Source organism: Heterodontus francisci, chromosome 8 (assembly GCF_036365525.1).
Source record: "Heterodontus francisci isolate sHetFra1 chromosome 8, sHetFra1.hap1, whole genome shotgun sequence".
NCBI lineage: Eukaryota > Metazoa > Chordata > Chondrichthyes > Heterodontiformes > Heterodontidae > Heterodontus > Heterodontus francisci.
The window spans coordinates 67,814,448-67,833,204 of NC_090378.1; the positions used below are offsets into that span (position 1 = coordinate 67,814,448).

The 18,757-nt window shown below is 44.0% G+C and overlaps 1 protein-coding gene across 2 annotated transcripts in view; it reads right to left on the reverse strand.

Annotated features, from left to right (window-relative positions):
* The window catches only part of LOC137372543 (interleukin-12 receptor subunit beta-2-like), a 124,516-nt gene that overhangs the window by 73,115 nt on the left and 32,644 nt on the right, over nucleotides 1–18,757 (reverse strand). For both annotated transcript variants that reach the window (XM_068036444.1, XM_068036445.1), the window contains 3 exons: nucleotides 5,746–5,953; nucleotides 4,569–4,799; nucleotides 3,963–4,064 (listed from right to left, as the gene is read on the reverse strand). In XM_068036444.1, the coding sequence (XP_067892545.1) occupies nucleotides 3,963–4,064; nucleotides 4,569–4,799; nucleotides 5,746–5,953 (541 nt within the window). The remainder of the gene's footprint in view (nucleotides 1–3,962; nucleotides 4,065–4,568; nucleotides 4,800–5,745; nucleotides 5,954–18,757) is intronic.

Consider the following 18,757-nt stretch of genomic DNA (forward strand, 5'->3'; position numbering starts at 1 on the left):
CTGGGATATGCCAGGCCCTGAGGTTACAGAATGTGGTCGAATACAATTCTGCTGCTGCTGATGGCCACAGCACCTCATGGATGCCCAGGATTGTGTTGCTAAATTTTTCAGTATCTATCCCACACAACACGATGGAGGGGATGATCCATCTTGGCCTCCTCCTACGGTTCCCATCATCACAGATGCCAGTCTTCAGCCAAGTTGATTCACTCCATGTGATATCAAGAAATGACTGAAGGCACTGGATACTGCAAAGGCTATGGGCCCTGACAACATTCTGGTAATAGTACTGAAGACTTGTCCTCCAGAACTGGCCGTGCGCCTAGCCAAGCTGTTCCAGTACAGCTACAACACTGGTATCTACCTGACAATGTGAAAAATTGCTCTGGTATGTCCTGCCCTCAAAAAGGACAAATCCAACCAGGACAACTACTCTCGATCATCAGCAAAGTGATGGAAGGTGTCATTGACAGTGCTATTAAGTGACAGTTACTCAGCAATAACCTGCTCACTGACGCTCAGTTTGGGTTCCGCCAGGGCCACTCAGCTCCTGACCTCATTACAGCTTTGGTTCAAACATGGACAAAAGTGCTGAACTCAACAGGTGAAGTAATGTGCTTGACATCAAGGCAGCATTTAACCAGGTGTGGCATCAAGGAGCCCTAGCAAAACTGGAGTTAATGGGAATCAGGAAGATAACTCTCCACTGGTTGGAGTCATATGTAGCACCAAGGAAGATGGTTGTGGTTGTTGGAGGTCAGTTTCAGGACATAACTGCAGCAGTTCCTCAGGGTAGTGTCCTAGGCCCAATCATCTTCAGCTGCTTCATCAATGATCTTCCCTCCATCATAAGGTCAGAAGTGGGGATGTTCGCTGATGATTGCACAATGTTCAGCACCATTCGCGACTCCTCAGATACTGAAGTAGTCCTTGTCCATATGCAGCAAGACCTGAACAGCATTCAGGTTTGGGCTGATAAATGGTAAGTTAGTTCGTGCCACACAAGTGCCAAGTAATGACCATCTCCAACAAGACAGAATCCAACCATCTCCCCTTGACATTCAATGGCATTACCATTGCTGAATCCCACACTATCAACATCATTGTTATCATTGACCAGAAACTGAACTGGACCAGCCGTATAAATACTGTGGCTACAAGAGCAGGTCAGAGCTAGGAATTCTGCAGTAAGTAATTCACCTTCTGACTCCCCAAATCCTCTCCACCATCTACAAGACACAATTCAGGAGTGTGATGGAATACTCTCCACTTGCCTGGATTAGTGCAGCTGCAACAACATTCAAGAAGCTCAACACCATCCAGGACAAAGCAGCCCGCTCAATTGACACCCCACCCACTACCTTCAACATTCACTCCCTGTACCACAGATTCACAGTGGCAGCAGTGTGTACTATCTACAAGATGCACTGCAGCAACTCACCAAGGCTCCTTCGAAAGCACCTTCCAAACCCCTGACCTCTACCACCTAGAAAGACAAGGGCAGCAGATGTATGGGAACACCACCACCTGCAAGTTCCTATGAAAGCTACATACCATTCTGACTTGGAACTATATCGCCCTTCCTTCACTGTCGCTAGGTCAAAATCCTAGAACTCCCTTCCTAACAGCACTGTGGGTGTACCTACACCAAATGGACTGAAGCGCTTCAAGAAGGCTGCCCCCTACTACCTTCTCAAGGGCAATTAGGGATGAGCAACAAATGCTGGTCCAGCCAGCAATGTCCACATCCCATGAAAGAATAAAAAAGTGTCAACCAGAACTGCAAGCAGCACTCCAGGTGTGGCCTAACCAAGATTTGATATAGGTTTAGGAAAACTTCCCTACTTTAAATTTTATCCCTCTGGAAATAAAGCCTTGTGCTTGGTTTGCTTCTTTTATGGTCTTGCGAAGCTGTGGCACAACTTTTAGTGATTAGCATATTTGTACACCGAAATTCCTTTGTTCCTCTACCCCACCCTAGATCTGCACCTTCTAAGTAATAAGTGGCCTCTCTATTCCTCCCAAAATCTAATACTTCACATTTATCTGTGTGGTACTTCATTTTCCAATTATGTGCCCATTCTGCAAGTTTAGTAATGTCCTCCTGTAATTTGTCGCAGTCTTCCTCAGTATTGACTGTCCCCCCCCACCCCCACACACACTGCCCCCAAGAACACCCCCCCCCCCCTCCCCTCAAATTTGGTGTCATCTGCAAATTTAGAAATTGTGTTTTTGATTCCAAATTCCAAATCATTAATATAAATTGTGAACAGCAGTGGTCCCAGCACTGAGCCTTGTGGAACACTACTTCCCACCTTCTGCCACTCTGAATAACTACCTTTTGCTCTCACTCTCTGCTTTCTGTCTTGAAGCCAGCTGACAATCCACTCTGCCACTTATCTCCTGACTGCACATTCTCCCTCCTTATTCATTAGTCTATTATGGGCACCTTAATCAAAGGCCTTTTGAAAATCCAGGTAGATTTTATCCACTGCATTACCATTGTCTATCTCTCTCCGTTACTTCCTCAAAAAATTCAGTAAGGTTGTTCAAGCAATATTTTCCTTTTGAAATCCATGCTAACTATTCATTATTATATTTTTCATTTCTAAATGTTCTTCTATTCTCTCCTTTTGTAGGGATTCCATTATCTTTCCTACCACTGACATTAAGCTGATGTATAACTGATCTATAATTTCCTGGGCATGTTCTGTCCCCCTTCTTAAATATAGGAATTACATTAGGGCATCTGCAATGGTCTCACCTACCTCCTTTAAAACCCAGAATGGAAACCATCTGGTTCTGGGGATTTGTCACTCTTTAGTACCATTACTTCCTTCATTACTGCTATTTAACTTACGTTAATTTTGGTGAGTCCCTGTCCCTGATTCCATAGCAGTTTCCCATGCTGACCTCTTCCTCTACTGAAAATATTGACATGAAGTAATTTCCTTATTTTCATTGACAATATCAGTTATCATTTTTCAAGGAGCCCACATTGCTCCTGACCAATCTCTTTTTCCAATATAATTATAAAAAATGGTTTGTATTGATTTTAATATTCCCTGCAAGTTTATTTTCATACTTCCTTTTGTAGCTCTTGCTATTTGGTTTGTCATCCTTTGCTCTTCTTTGTATCCCTCTCATTTGCCAGGATCTGTGCTTTTATCTCGATAGCCCACAAGCTTTCTTACTTTTCTTACTATCCTCATTTCTTTGGCAGTAATTTGGGAGCCCCTAATATAAATGATTTCAAATATGTTTGTTTGTTCAGTTCATATAGTTCTACACCAAGCTAAGTCCAGAAAAACTAGAATGTTCACTATAGATTGTTGAGATGTACTAATTTGTTTGCAACCAGTGTATTGAGCAGGAGGCATATTTCACCTTGAGATATGAACCTCCTATAATTGGAGAAGGAGGGTGTTAACAGGGGTTGTAAAGAAGTCCACGCCCTGTCTTGCTGTTCCAACTGAAGGATAGCAGCTGAATGGTGCTGGGAAAGCAGTTGAAATGGAGAAATGGGGGCATGGAAGAGAGTTTATTCAATGGCTTACTAGGTAAATGCACTGTGTGGTTTGTCATTGAGTCATACTGAGGCAGGTTCCATATTTGAGGCCTGATTTGTACTGATTTAGCTGATTTCAACCAGAATGGCAACTGGGGTGCTACAGATAGCTTTGGTATCCTTAGACTAGGAAAGGAAAGAAAAACTACAGGGATTCATGATTCTGATCGCTATTCAGTGACTCCTGCTACAAAGTGGAAGTATGGGGCCTTTGGTTGAGGGGCTCACTGTGATGTTCGCGACACTCACACAAAGAACAACCTCCTGGACAAGGTAATGGGGTCTGACCAATGTTCACAGAACACCATCAATCATCACTTTTAGAAAAGAAAACGGAAGGTAATGTAGTGGAGCAGGATTTGATTAAAGAATAATAATTATACTAATTACTTACTTCCTTCGATTGAATATCCCTGTGCTGAACAAGATCTTCCCTGTCCCTTCTGGTAGATTGCAGTGACAGAAATATTGTAACGTTTTCTTGGCACAATGCTTCCTAAATAAAATGATAGAATTAATTTTCAACATTAAAATAACCTGCTTTATGACAAGCTGAAAATATAAGAAAGCATAAAATAACCATTCCAATTACAAAGCATGTACAATCTACCCTATTAGGAAATCTACCCCATATTCTTAATGCACCACAAATTTCTCTCTGATTCACAAAATTGTTGAACAATTATTTATCCACATTTACACCTCCATTATTCAAGCTTGCTCTGTGCATAAGACATTTCCATGATTCCAATATGACGTGAACTAATTGTCTTCCATTGAGGATTTGATCCTATCTGCCCATACTGATTCTTATAATACACATTTGAAGGCATGCATTGAAACATTATTAATGATTTTTCTACTATAGTAGGAAAAAGCTTTCATTCTCTAATCATTTGTAATATAATATACTAAAGCAGGTAACCAAGGCCTATAGAGTTCGAAGACTTCACTCTGAGATAGAACAAGCAATGACATTGGTGGTTTATTGCAAACTTACTTCTTTCTCCTAGATATTCCTGAAATGAAGAGATTTCTCCTATAAACAAAGAGTGATATTCCCTGGGAAGCCTTTTCCAGGCAAGTAGTTGCTTGTTGCTGTCAGCTGCCTTTCTCCAGTCGACTACATAACCCAGCACTGGCTCATTAGTTTCATCCGGTGGTTCCCATTTCACATAAATTCCAGAGTCTCCAGCTGGTGACACCATAAGGTTTCTGGGAGCCATCATATCTGAATGGTGGTAGATATAGGACAACAATATTGTACAGTGAAACTAGGCTACATCCAATATTCTGCCATTATACATGTATCAAACTGATCTTGTACATGAGTTCAGAATCTCACTAAGAAGAAGGCTTTCCTTATTGACTCTCTGCTCCAGGGAAGGGTTGGTCAAGCACCAACTGAGGCGCCCATTATTAGACCTGAATACTATCAGGCCATGTACAGCATAGGCAATGCAGAGAAAAGTTCCCTCTATTCTGATGCAACTATATACCTTACCCCTGACCCCAAAAGTATCAGCCTGACAATTTAGTTCCAGTTAGCTTCTGGCCTCTCTACTAGCTGTCGAGGTGCAGTTTGTGCTGTAGGAAGTGCCCTCCCACACTATCAGTCGGTGTGGTATTTATTTATGCCTGGTGAAAAAGTGGAGAATGAAATTTGGTTGTCACACAATCATCAGAATGGAATTATAATCAATGGAGTTGAAAAGTCCTCTCGTCGAGGTGTGAAGCAAACCCCCCAACTACTGTGCTAAAATAATTGCACTATCAGACTGATTATTTATGAATTTTGTGGGACATTAAAGGAAAGTTTTTTCTTTGCCTTTTCATCTTCAAGCCTAACACTCAGGGAAAGGGAGAGGGGCCTGATCTCTGCCAGTGCCTCATGTAACTGTCTGCTAGTAGATATCACAGAGCACACAAGTGTAACTCTTGCCTCTTGTTTTCACTTCCCCTGGTGTAAGATGGCACGGTCTCCAGTCAACATCTTTCAGTTCAATGTGGGTCATTCTGAGAATTGAATAGGAGTAGAATCTACATCTGCCCCCATCCTGTGACAGGAAGGATCAGTCCTTATATTTGTTTTTACTTTTACTGAAATAAAACCTGTTTTAAGTTCCCTTTCACGAAGGCTCAAAAAGGAAAGTTCTCCTATAAATAATAGGAATTACTTGCTTCTCCTATGTGGAGCATTGCAGGTGTGGAGTTTCCCTTGGAGTTAAATGCAGTAACAAAGATGGTATCTGGTACCCAAGGTGTTCGCCAGCTGTACTGAGTTTTTGATACATTACACACTTGGATGGTCATTTCAATTCCATTTTGTTGATAAAATATATGATAACCGAGAATAATGCCCCTGGTTTCCCGAGGTTGGAGAGGCTAGAAATTGAAAAAAATACAACAGAACAATATCAGCATTGAGGAATATAATTTTTTAGCTTCCTTAACCAAGGATTCTATTTCTAGAATACCAATGGTTCCTTGAGAATTTTCCTTCTCACCACAAATAAAACTGCTTTACAGTTTGACAGATTAGATCAGTGAGTGAACCCATTTCAATATCCTAATGTCTGGCCTTGAAAGGCAATGGAAAATGTAATTACTGCTGTTGATAAAGTCACTAAACATTGAGGCTTAAGCATAGTGTTCTGCTTCCTGCATTTATAGAGTCATAGAGAGATACAGCACTGAAAAAGGCCCTTCGGCCCACCGAGTCTGTGCCAACCATCAACCACACATTTATACTAATCCTACATTAATCCCATATTCCCTATCACATCCCCACAATTCTCCTACCACCTACCTACACTAGGGGCAATTTACAATGGCCAATTTACCTATCAATGTGCAAGTCTTTGGCTGTGGGAGGAAACCGGAGCACCCGGAGGAAACCCACGCAGTCACAGGGAGAACTTGCAAACTCTGCACAGGCAGTACCCAGAACTGAAGCCAGGTGGCTGGAGCTGTGAGGCTGCAGTGCTAAAATTATATCATGGGTATTTGCAAGGGGAGACACTTCAGGGATATATGCAGCTTTTAAAACTATTCCTTACTGAATGGGATGGATTTTTGTTGTGTGACCATTTCCATTGGATGGGAGGTGGGTAGACTAAGTTCAATGGAAGTGGTCCAAGGCTCAACCAATTTTCCTTCTCAAGCCTCATTGCCATTCTGTCTGCAAGACGCTCACACGTTGGAACAGTTCACTGATGGGAGGCGGCAAAAAAGCATGGCGGTTCCACCATGCATCCCTTCCAGTCTAAATAAGTTAAAGAGTGGGGGCTGCAATTCCAAGGGAGGGCAGTGGAGGATTGTGTTTTGCAGGGGTACATTTTTGTGGGGGGCTGTATTAATGCTCACCTTGATCCCATAAAAATCATTTACAAATCTGTCATTCCCCTTCTTCTGCGCAGCATTTGGACCTTTAAAGATCACTTATTTAACTCCTTTCAAACCCGCGACCTCCACTACCTAGAAGGACAAGAGCAGCAGATGTATGGGAACACCACCACCTGAAATTTCCCCTCCAAGCCACACACTATCCTGACTTGGAACCATATCGTTGTTCCTGCGCTGTCGCTGGGTCAAAATCCTGGAACTCCCTTCCTAATAGCACTGTGGGTGTACCTACACCCCAAGGACTGCAGTGGTTCAAGAAGGCGGCTCACCACCACCTCCTCAAGGGCAATTACGGATGGGCAATAAATTCTGGCCTAGCCAGCCACGCTCACATCCCGTGAAAATAATAAAAAAAATTAGGCCACTCAATCACGAATATGAATGGACAGAGTATGCACAGCCGTTCTCTACCCATTAGTACTTCAACATTGCATCATTTTCCTATTGACATTACATGAGCCCGATTTGCATGTGTCAATGGTGTTCCTGCATGTTTCCGGCAGGTACTCGAGCCGCTCAGTTTCAAGGCCCCAACCAAGATGGCGGAGACTCAGATATAGGTGGAAATCAGGTAATAAGTCCTGTGCTGCAGCATTCCTTCCCGGTGGACCAGGGATTAAAAATAAGCCCTATATGGAAGCCTACCCTTTATCCCGTGCCTATTCAATTTTGAACTGGGTAAAATGTGGTGAGCCTATGGCCTTCAGGAGAGGAATTGAGAAAGGGAAGGGGAGATCAAAAATAGATAAAATTGGAATTGTTTACATGTAATCACACAAGCCTATCACAAGGGGGAGCAACTGGAAAACTGGTCATTAAATAGGTTATCAAGAGTCTTTGTTCATAAACGTGTTCCACAGGAAGTCACTGACTAGAATAATAGTGGATCCTTTGATTCATTGTCTATATTGAAATGCTACCTTCCCTTCCCTCTGCCAATCCAGATGTAGAGACCTTACTAATGTGCAAAACTATTACCAGATCAGATACCAATATTTTCATCCTCAAGAAAGACTTGAAAAAAGAAAGACTTTCATAACACCTTTCACGACCACCGGATGTCTCAAAGCACTTTCCAGCCAATGAAGTACCTTTTGAAGTATAGTCAATGTTGTAATGCAGGATACATAATGACATTCATCTCCTTCAGAGCAAAACTTACTATAACCATCAGTAAGTCATCACTCCCACTAATACATTGCAGAAGTTAGTCCAGATTGTAAGCTTTTGGTGGTCTGAATTTACCCAGGATATCAACCATAAAATGGCCACAGACTTCTGATTCAACTTGTGAAAAAATTTTTGGGGTGGGGGGGGGAATTTATTGAATTTAAACATGTGAGGACTGTTACTGAAAAGGCATCAAGAGCTGCCAGAGTCAGGTATCGCACCAGCTAGCAGCAAAGTAAAACTTCCTAAACCCCAACAACATGCCTTCTCCCAAATCTTAAAAAAAAGTTCTCCTACTGCAACAGTGTGAATATTTCCATTTCACCATTAACCGTTTGCACAACCTCTTGATGTGAGAATGCTGATTCAGTGCTGAGGTTTATCTTCAAATGCAGTAACAGAGTAGAGGGATCTTGGTGTGCAGTGCAAACAGATAAAGTAATGAAAATGGCAAGTAGAATCCTTTGTTTTGTATCTAGAGTCACAGAATACAAAACCTAGGAAATAATGTTAAACTTGTACAAGATATTAGCTGGGTTACAGCTGGAATATTCAGTATGGTTTTGGGCACTTCATTATAAAAAACGATGTAACAGCAATGGAAAAGGGTGAAATGTAATTCATCAGGGTGGTACTGTGGATCAGGGGTTCTGGTTATCAAGGAGACTTTGAGAAGTCATTGCCTTTTTAACGAGATGATAGAGGTATTCATGGTTATGAAGGGTTGTGTTAAGGTAAGGACTGATGTATTATTTCCACTGGTTGAGAGATGGTCATGAGAAGGCACAAATTTAAGATAGTCAGGAAAAGAATGGAAGAGCAGCTTAGAAAAAGTACCTTTACACAGAGCATGGTTAAAGCTTGGAATTTTTTTTGCCACAAACCTTTGTTGACATAGTCTTTGACAAAAATTAAACTTTGTCGCCATCAGTTCTAAAATATCTGAGGTGAAATTTTCCTGGATGTTATTTTACTTCACTGACAGTAATGAGGCAGGCAGGGCTCCATGTTGCCCTGATCCTCACTCATTTTAAAGACCATGGTTGAAAAAAGCCCCACCCAAGAATGGGTGGATGTACCATAATGACCAAGTGATGTCATAGATTATAATTTACGACATTACCACCTTGACAATGATGGTTGCTACTCAGGCCAGCATGGAACAGGTGGCCAGCAATGCCATGGGAAATGGAACAGCAGAAACAATTTAAAAGGCTGATACAGGAACACAAATCATGTGCAGGAAAGGAAGGAAGGACCTGCATTTATGAAGTGCCTTTCACAACTCTAGGATGGCCCAAAGCCAATGAAACATTTTTTGAAGTGTAGTCACTGCTGTAATGTGGTAGACATGGCCGCCAATTTATATACAGCAATGTCCCACAACTAAATAAATTAAATCACCATATCATCTATTTTAGGTGTTGAGCGATAAGTGTTGCTCAGGAGAACTCCCCTGCTCTTCTTCGAAGAATGTTGTATGATCCTTTACCTCCATCAGAGAGGGCAGATGGAGCCTCTGTTTGATGTCTCATTTGAGAGATGCAGCAGTCACGGTGCTGCTCTTCTTCACTACCACACTGAAGCATCAGCCTGGATTGTGTGCTCAAGTGTCTGTTTTTTTGATGAATTGAAGCCCAATGGAGTGGCTGTTCAACATCAGTAGATATTGCCACTTCATCAGATACAAGAAATTTCTATTCACCTTTGACCCTGCCTTCCCCTATAAGGTACCATAAGAATTCCATCTCATGCAGCTGCAACCATTTCCCACTGGCCCCAGCAGCAAGCTCCCAAGTAATGTTGGGAATCCTGCCACGAATTCCCCACAAAGAGCTAAGTAAGTCTGATCCTAGAAACTCTTCCAGGGTCAGCAGTGGGTAGTCAGATGGCTAGAAAGTCCATACTGCCGCATTTAAACTGGGGATCAGATTTGGAGGGTACCATCAGCCAAACACATTAAAACAACTATAGTCAGATTGGAGCTTTACTCAATACTGATGTCAGTTGTGTCCAAAACAGGACGGAGAAATCAAGCAACTTTAAATGTACTGTGTGATTTGTTCAGTTACATTTAAAACTGGCAATTACTTTGGAATATAGTCGACTGTTATTAAATACAGGAAGCCCCAATATCATTCTCAGGGCATTTAATGAGCTGAAACAGTTCCACAAGCTCAGTTAAGTTTGTTGGAACGTTTGGAAAGATAGATTAGGTTTTGTTCCTGGGGTTTGGGCGTCGCTGGCCTCACCAGGCCAGCAATTATTGCCCATCCCGAATTGCCCTTGAGAAGGTGGTGGTGAGCAGCCTTCTTGAACCGCTGCAGTCCATGTGAGGTAGGTACACCCACAGTGCTGTTAGGAAGGGAGTTCCAGGATTTTGACCCAGTGACAGTGAAGGAACAGTGATATAATTCCAAGTCAGGATGGTGTGTGGCTTGGAGGGGAACTTGCAGGTGGTGGTGTTCTCATACATCTTCTGCCCTTGTCCTTCTAGGTGGTAGAGGTCACGGGTTTCGAAGATGCTGTCCAAGGAGCCTTGGTGTGTTGCTGCAGTGCATCTCGTAGATGGTAGACACTACTACCACTATGCGTCGGTGGTGGAGGGAGTGAATGTTTGTAGATGGGGTGCCAATCAAGTGGGTTGATTTGTCCTGGATGGTGTCGAGCTTCTTGATGTTGTTGGAGCTGCACCCATCCAGGCAAGTGGACAGTATTCCATCACACTCCTGACTTGTGCCTTGTAGATGGTGGACAGGCTTTGGGGTGTCAGGAGGTGAGTTACCCACAGCAGGATTCCTAGCCTCTGACCTGCTCTTGTAGCCATGGTATTTATATGGCTACTCCAGTTCTGTTTCTGGTCAATGGCAACCCGCAGGGGTTGAGGGGGATTCAGCGATCGTAATGCCATTGAATGTCAAGGGGAATGGTTAGATATTCTCTTGTTGGAGATGGTCATTGCCTGGCACTTGTGTTGCCACTTATCAGCCCAAGCTTGGACATTGTCCAGGTCGTGCTGCATTTCTACATGGACTGCTTCAGTGTCTGAGGAATCATGAATGGTGCTGAACATTGTGCAATTATCAGTGAACGTCCCCATTCTGACTTTATGTTTGAAGGAAGGTCATTGATGAAGCAGCTGAAGATGGTTGGGCCTAGGACCCTAGCTTGAGGAACTCCTGCAGTGATGTCCTGGAGTTGAGATGATTGACCTCCAACAACCACAACCATCTTCCTTTGCGCTAGGTACAACTCCAACCAGTGGAGAGTTTTCCTCCTGATTCCCATTGACCCCAGTTTTGCTAGGGCTCCTTGATGCCATACTCGGTCAAATGCTGCCTTAATGTCAAGGGCAGTCACTCTCACCTCACCTCTTGAGTTCAGCTCATTTGTCCATGTTTGAACCAAGACTATAATGAGGTTTGGAACGGAGTGGCCCTGGCGGAAACTAAACTGAGCGTCACTGAGCAGGTTATTGATAAGGAAGTGCCACTTGATAGCACTGTCAACGATACCTTCCATCACTTTACTGATGATTGAGAGTCGACTGATGGGGTGGTAATTGGCCGGGTTGAACTTGTCCTGCTATTTGTGTGCAGGACATACCTGGGCAATTTTCCCAATTGCCAGGTAGATGCCGGTGTTGTAGCTGTACTGGAACAGCTTGTCTAGGGGCGAGGCCCGTTCTGGAGCACAGGTCTTCAGTACTATTGCCAGAATATTGTCAGGACCCGTATCCTTTGCAGTATCCAGTGCCTTCAGTCGTTTCCTGACATCACACGGAGTGAATCGAATTGGCTGAAGTCTGGCATCTATGATGCTGGGGTCTTCAGGATGAGGCCGAGATGGATCATCAACTTGGCAATTCTGGCTGAAGATTGTTGCAAATGCTTCAGCCTTATTTTTTGCACTGATGTGCTGGGCTCCTCATCATTGAGGAGGGGGATATTTGTGGAGTCACCTCCTCCAGTTAGTTGTTTAATTGTCCACCACCGTTCACAACTGGATGTGGCAGGACTGCAGAGCTTAGATCTGATCCGTTGGTTATGGGATCCCTGAGCTCTGTCTATCACATGCTGCTTATGCTGTTTGACATGCAAGTAGTCCTGGGTTGTAGCTTCACCAGGTTGACACCTCATTTTGAAGTATGCCTGGTGCTGCTCCTGGCATGCCCTCCTGCACTCTTCATTGAACCAGGGTTGGTCCCCCATCTTGATGGTGATGGTAGAGTGGGGGATATGCCAGCAATGAGGTTACGGATTATGGTTGAGTACAATTCTGCTGCTGCTGATGGTCCACAGCGCCTCATGGCTGCCCAGTTTTGCACTGCTAGATCTGTTCGAAATCTATCCCATTTAGCATGGTGGTAGTGCCACACAGCACGATGGAGGGTATCCTCAGTGTGAAGATGGGACTTTGTCTCCACAAGGACTGTGCGGAGGTCACTCCTACCAATACTGTCATGGACAGATGCATCTGCAGCAGGCAGATTAGTGAAGATGTGGTCAAGTATATTTTTCCCTCTTGTTGGTTCCCTCACCACCTGTTGCAGACCAGTCTAGCAGCTATGTCCTTTAGGATTTGGCCAGCTCGGTCAGTAGTGGTGCTACTGAGCCACGTTTGGTGATGGACATTGAAGTCCCCCACCCAGAGTACATTTTGTGCCCTTGCCACCCTCAGTGCTTCTTCCAAGTGGTGTTCAACATGAAGGAGTACTGATTCATCAGCTGATTGAGGGGGTGGGGGGGGAGGGGTGCGGTGGTGGTAGGTGGTAATTAGCAAGAGCTTTCCTTGCCTATGTTTGACCTGATGCCATGAGACTTCATGGGGTTGATGTTGAGGACTCCCAGGGCAACTCCCTCCTGACTGTATACCACTGTGCTGCCACCTCTGCTGAGTCTGTCCTACCGGTGGTACAGGACATACCTGGGGATGGTGATGGCAGTGTCTGGGACATTGTCTGTAAGGTATGATTTGGTGAGTGTGACTATGTCAGGCTGTTGCTTGACTAGTCCCAATTTTGCACAAGCCCCCAGACGTTAGTAAGGAGGACTTTGCAGGGTCGACATGGCTGGGTTTGCCATTGTCGTTTCTGGTGCCTAGGTCAATGCTGGGTGCTCCACCCGGTTTCATTCCTTATTGACTTTGTAGTGGTTATATACAACTGAGTGGCTTGCTACGTCATATCAGAGGGCATTTAAGAGTCAACCACATTGCTGTGGGTCGGGAGTCACATGTAGGCCAGATCAGGTAAGGTCAGCAGATTTTCTTCCCTAAAGGACAGGAGATCGATATTGTTCCTGCAGATGAAAAGATCACAGGAAGAAAGAAACATTGAAAACAAAAAGTTAACTATAAAATCATAGCCAATGGAATTATGTGCATTTGGTGAAGAGCTTGCTGATAGCTAAGATATCAGGTGGAACATTTCTCTGCACTGAACAGAGTCGGTTGTGGATGACTTATGTGTCAGCAGGAAGCACCTACAATAAAAGAGTATTTTGCAAAATGACTGGACTTTTTGTTGTGCAGCATGTACCATGCTGATGTTTTGATCGTGCATGTTTTAATAGTTGTTGTTTGGTGGCTTTGATATTTTATGGTATTTTTAAGTGTTTCTATAGTATACTCATCTTATAATTTGACCTTTGTTCATACAGAAAAGCTTCATTGAATTAACTTGAAAAAGAATATTAGTGGATTTGGGGACTGATCAGGAGGTGAGATTAGCCTAAGGTGTTTCATCTGGAATCTGGCAGTAGTGCAGAGTTGTTGAGCCAAATGTCCAGTTTCTGTGTTGCAACATTTATGATTGGATGATGCCTTAAATCGTTCCATGAGTACATTTATATTAAAAGTATCTACAGAAAACTTTGGGGAAAGAATTGCTAATTAGATTCTATCTGCCGAGCTCTTTTCTTCCTAGTTGATACATTTTTATGTGGTTTTCAAGTCAAAATTATTTGAAGAGATTACAATCATTGCTAACCTACTTCTTTTCGAGAGTGGAGTCTAACTTGCTTATTTTCACTTGTGCTAAGAAATGTGTCAACTGGTGTCTTATGGGTTGGTGTACAGAAGAGAGATTAGTTTGTATTAAAGTGACCAGAATTTAATGAGATCTGATCATGCCATCCTGTTGTAGTGCAAGCCGGATCACAATTCACTGCACGCATTTTGGGCAAGTGCTGCAGAGAGTTTATCTTGCATCATTTCAGCTCATTTTAATGTTTAGCAGGGGCTCCCTAAGCAGATCAGCTTGTGTGTATGAAGAATACAGGGTTGGATTTTATGATGCGCAGGCAGCAGAGGAGTCCAAAAGTGCATAGGACATCTGGAAGTATGTGTAGCATGTCTGTCAGTGACTTTTTAACCTAGCTACAGCCTTACCACAGTATTTCCAGGTTTCCCAATCATTTAGAGTGAGTGGATGTGACAACAACCTGCATGAGGTGATTTCAACGCCAGTATTTAAAAGGAAACTCCTAACATGAAATATAATGGGAAAAAAAGCAAAATATTGCAGATGCTGGAAATCTGAAATAAAAATAAAAAGTGCTGGAAATACTCCAGGTCTGGCAGCATCCCTGGAGAGAGAAGCAGAGTTAACATTTCAAGGTCAGCTCTGATGAAAGAGCACAGACCTGAAGCGTTAACTCTGTTTCTCTCGCCAGAGATGCTGCCAGACCTGCTAAATATTTCTGGAATTTTCTGTTTTTATATTATATATGAAATTGAATGGATTTGGGAGTTGGGAGCAGAACAGAAGAACTTGACAGAATGAAGTCCAGACGTTCAAAGCCTGCACCTCATGTTAGTGAAGGACCCACAGGAAGATACTCTTCCCTGCTGATGGGAGAAAGAAGCCTGCCAGTGAAACAAAGAAGCTGGAAGTTGCCCATGATGTCAGCAGCAGCAGTGTGGTTCCACACTTATGAAATCAATAGCAAAAGCAGTTTAATAACATAAGCAGGGCAGGAAAGATGTGCATACTGGCACATTCATCTACATCCTGATGTCGGTATAACCCCAAGCCCCTCACTCTGCCTTTTCAAACCTACTCCAGCACATCCCTCCTCACACCGACTTACCTTGCAGGTACATCTATCCCATCTGTCCAGCTACCAATGACACTCATCTTTATGAATGTCATGCCTCTCCCTCATAGTCACCCTCAACAAATGCTCTCCATTGATCCGTTCAACACTCTCACTCTCATTCTTTTTGTGCAAGGAGGGAAGGAAGAGATCTATGAGTGAAAGTAGAGCACAGATCTTAAGGGAGAGGCAGAGAAGTGGAGGTAACCCTCCAGCCTTTTCTCAACGGATAGCTGCAGAATAGGTGGGCTGGACATCAGTGGAATCTCGGCTTGACCGTCAGAGATGGAGAGATGGGGCATCCCAGCTACCTAGTGACAGAATTAAATATCAGTCGGCCACATGGCATACAACACTCACTCATGTTGACTTGATGTCAGCAGCGAGTATAATATTATATGCATGATGATCAGTTAAAACATTCTTACCTTGACAGTTCTAATTCATGTCTTTAATCTCCCATAGGAGGTGTACGGGAGGATGATGATGATTCTTCAGAGGTCATTCACCTTGAATGTGCATCATCACAGGGTTCATGCAGACTGTGCACCAGCACAGATACTCACACTTCAGTGGGGTTGGTAAGGCAGATAGTTGGGTTTTCACCTGATAACGCACATTTCACAAATGAACCACAGCAAATGGCAAAGATAGACAGCAGTGGAGAGTCCATGTCAGAAACCGTAGGCTGCTCCAAGTTCTGCTCAGCTGGATGCTGATGCTGCACCTCGGGAGCCTTTGACAAACAGTGTTTTTCTGGAGCAGCAGCAAAGAATGTGAAATGTACTGGCAGGAGCTCGAGTAGCATTGTGCGCACTTGGAGAGAGGTTGGAAGAGTCCATCTCAAGCATGAGTGGCATAATGTTGCAGGCTTTTGCAATGATGTCTTTGTTCAGAAAAAGAGTGACCACCTACATACAGCATCTAACGCAGCAATCAAATGAATGCATGCAGGCCCTCATCAGTGGCTTGCAAACTATGGGGTCTGCAAGAGCGGGCTGAGAGACAGGGTGGGGCTGGAAAATGGCAAGGGAGGGCAGGGGCATGCACGTCGCCTCCCTGTCACCATGGCCTTTTGCCAGCGGCAGGGAAGGTGGAGGACAGCCCTCCTGCTCAGAGGCCAATTGTGCCACTTAATTAAGCAATTAAGGGCCTCTTCCTGCATCTGGCTGGGGAGACTGCCTGCTGAATCCTGGCAACCTCCCTGCAGGCTCCGGGGGAGGCCCTCCTATGTGGGCACTCTGTGGCAATGGCCACTCCCGCATCATCACCTCTCCACTGCCCTCACTAACCAACACCCACCCTGCCATTACCAAGGCCTGTCTGATTGGCCCCGGTGACCCCCGACATCATTTACCTTGCTGCGAGACTGTGTCCATTGAGGAGTCTTGCACACACCTGTATAAAGATCTTCTTGTGGCTGCACACTAGCTGCACAGTGATGGAGTGGAAGCCCTTGCAGTTGATGATGCCTTGCACCTGTCAGAAACCAGCCAGAGCCTCAAACCTCAGCTTCCCCTTATTCTGACTGGCATCATCAGTGGCAGAGTTGACATAATTGCCAGCCCTGGCAAACAAGCTATCGGTTATCTGTCATGTGCATTTATGGGCTGCCTAGAGAACCTGCAAATGTCTCCTGCAGAGTCCTGGAAGGATACTGAGCCAAAGAGGTTGAGGGCTGTGGTGGCTTTGACAGCCACAGGTAAAGTAAAGCAAAGCCACCTGGACCACTTGGAAGCAGGCCTTGTTCCAGCAGGCTGCAAAAATCCGATGTGAGATCCGACGAAAACACTTGTTTTCTGACTTGTTGAGACACCTTATCCACTGCCTGTAGACCCTGTGTGGCAGGAATGGCCCCCTGCAAGCTGCACCTTTCTGCTGATATCCTCTCTCTCATGGAGCTTCAGGTGTGTGAGGAACAGGCTGTTGCTCCTCCTGCTGGTCATCTTGGTCCTCATCTGAGGTCCAAAGTAAAACTGCATAAGCAGCATCCATGCTATTCTGATACATCAGAGCTCCAAAGTGGAGATCAGACGTACAAACCACCAAAGTTGTCAAAATAACATGCACAGTGGTTAAGTAACCTCTCAACAAATACTGTGAACAAGTCCTTCACACAAGCAGACAAGAAAGCAGCTGTGAGATTTCAGTACTTCCCATTATATTTCCCTGTCATGTCTTTAGCCCTGTCAATTGCAACTGTGTTCTCACCTTACTTTCACTGGCAGGTTTCCAGGAAACCCATGGACCCAGTAATATTGCAAAAGCCATGTTAATATTGCCGCAATTGAGTGATTAACACACTGAAATTGACAACCCGTCTCTTCCAATGGAGTTGTGTACAGGCAGCCTAAGGCGCTGCAGTTAAATGTGGAAATCAGTGGGTTGGAGCTGACTTCTTGACACGCTGCCAATTTCCCTGGTTTTAACCCACCACCAGCTCCCATGCCCACACATTCCTGTATGTGAAAATTCAGCCCACAGGGTAGGTAGGAATTGGATAACCAGAAAGTCACTGGCTTTTAAAAGGCTACTGTTCATAAATAAAAAACAGAGCCAAATTGAAAGTGTTGCTAATAGTGCAGGCTGGCAGCAAGAAGGGACAGGGGCAGGAGCAGGTTTGCATCTTTTTCGGATGCTGCTCTGGGAGTCTCCACAGGGTGCTGTAAAAGAATCTATTTGAAGTCGAGGGGCACCTTTCAATCAGGAGTACTGTTTGAAATGACTTGTGGGGGTGGCCAAGTTAGTCACTGCAATCTCCCACATTTTCTGGACTCATGAATTTTGGCAAGGTAAGACCACATGCTCACTATTGACTTGCAGTTTTTACTTGGGGAGGACAGCAAATCTGACATCTGCTAAGGGGGTCCTGAAATTTGGGTCTGAACCTAGTTAAGCCAATATTCCATCTGTTCATACTGCACAAATTCTGATATGGAGGTATAGGCAGATTATCTGCCCACTTTTTATGTCATATGAAGGTATCAGAGGAGTTCCTGAGTTTCCCTAAGAAATCTGCACCCTTGCACTTTGCATCTTGAAAGGTCTCAATGCATCTCATGCCAGCTAAGAGCCCCATTCAAGCCTTTTGAAAGGCCATCAACCTTTCTCTTGTCTGGAGGCTAAATGGCTCTTTTTGGAATGAGCGATTCAAAAAAGTTTCGATTTCCTTTTTGGGCCTCAGGGAATCTCAAGTACAGCAACTGCTAGCCATATAAGGGCAGGCGCTGTTGATGTACCGGCACAGGAATGTATTTTGCTCCCTTGGTAACATTACACATCAATAACTGGTTTCTGTTAACTAAATTTTTAACTAGAAACAATTTAGTTTGAATAAGGGGAAATACATAAAAACTGAAGGGATCTAAGTCTATTTAGTTCAAATTTTGTTTGACTAGGTTTACATCTGCAAATTCCTTTTCTTCTTGTCGATCATTACAGGAAGTAATTGAACATGAGGCAGTTTCAATTAATTCTGAAGGATACATTTTTACCTTTCATTGTGTAGCTTGGACTT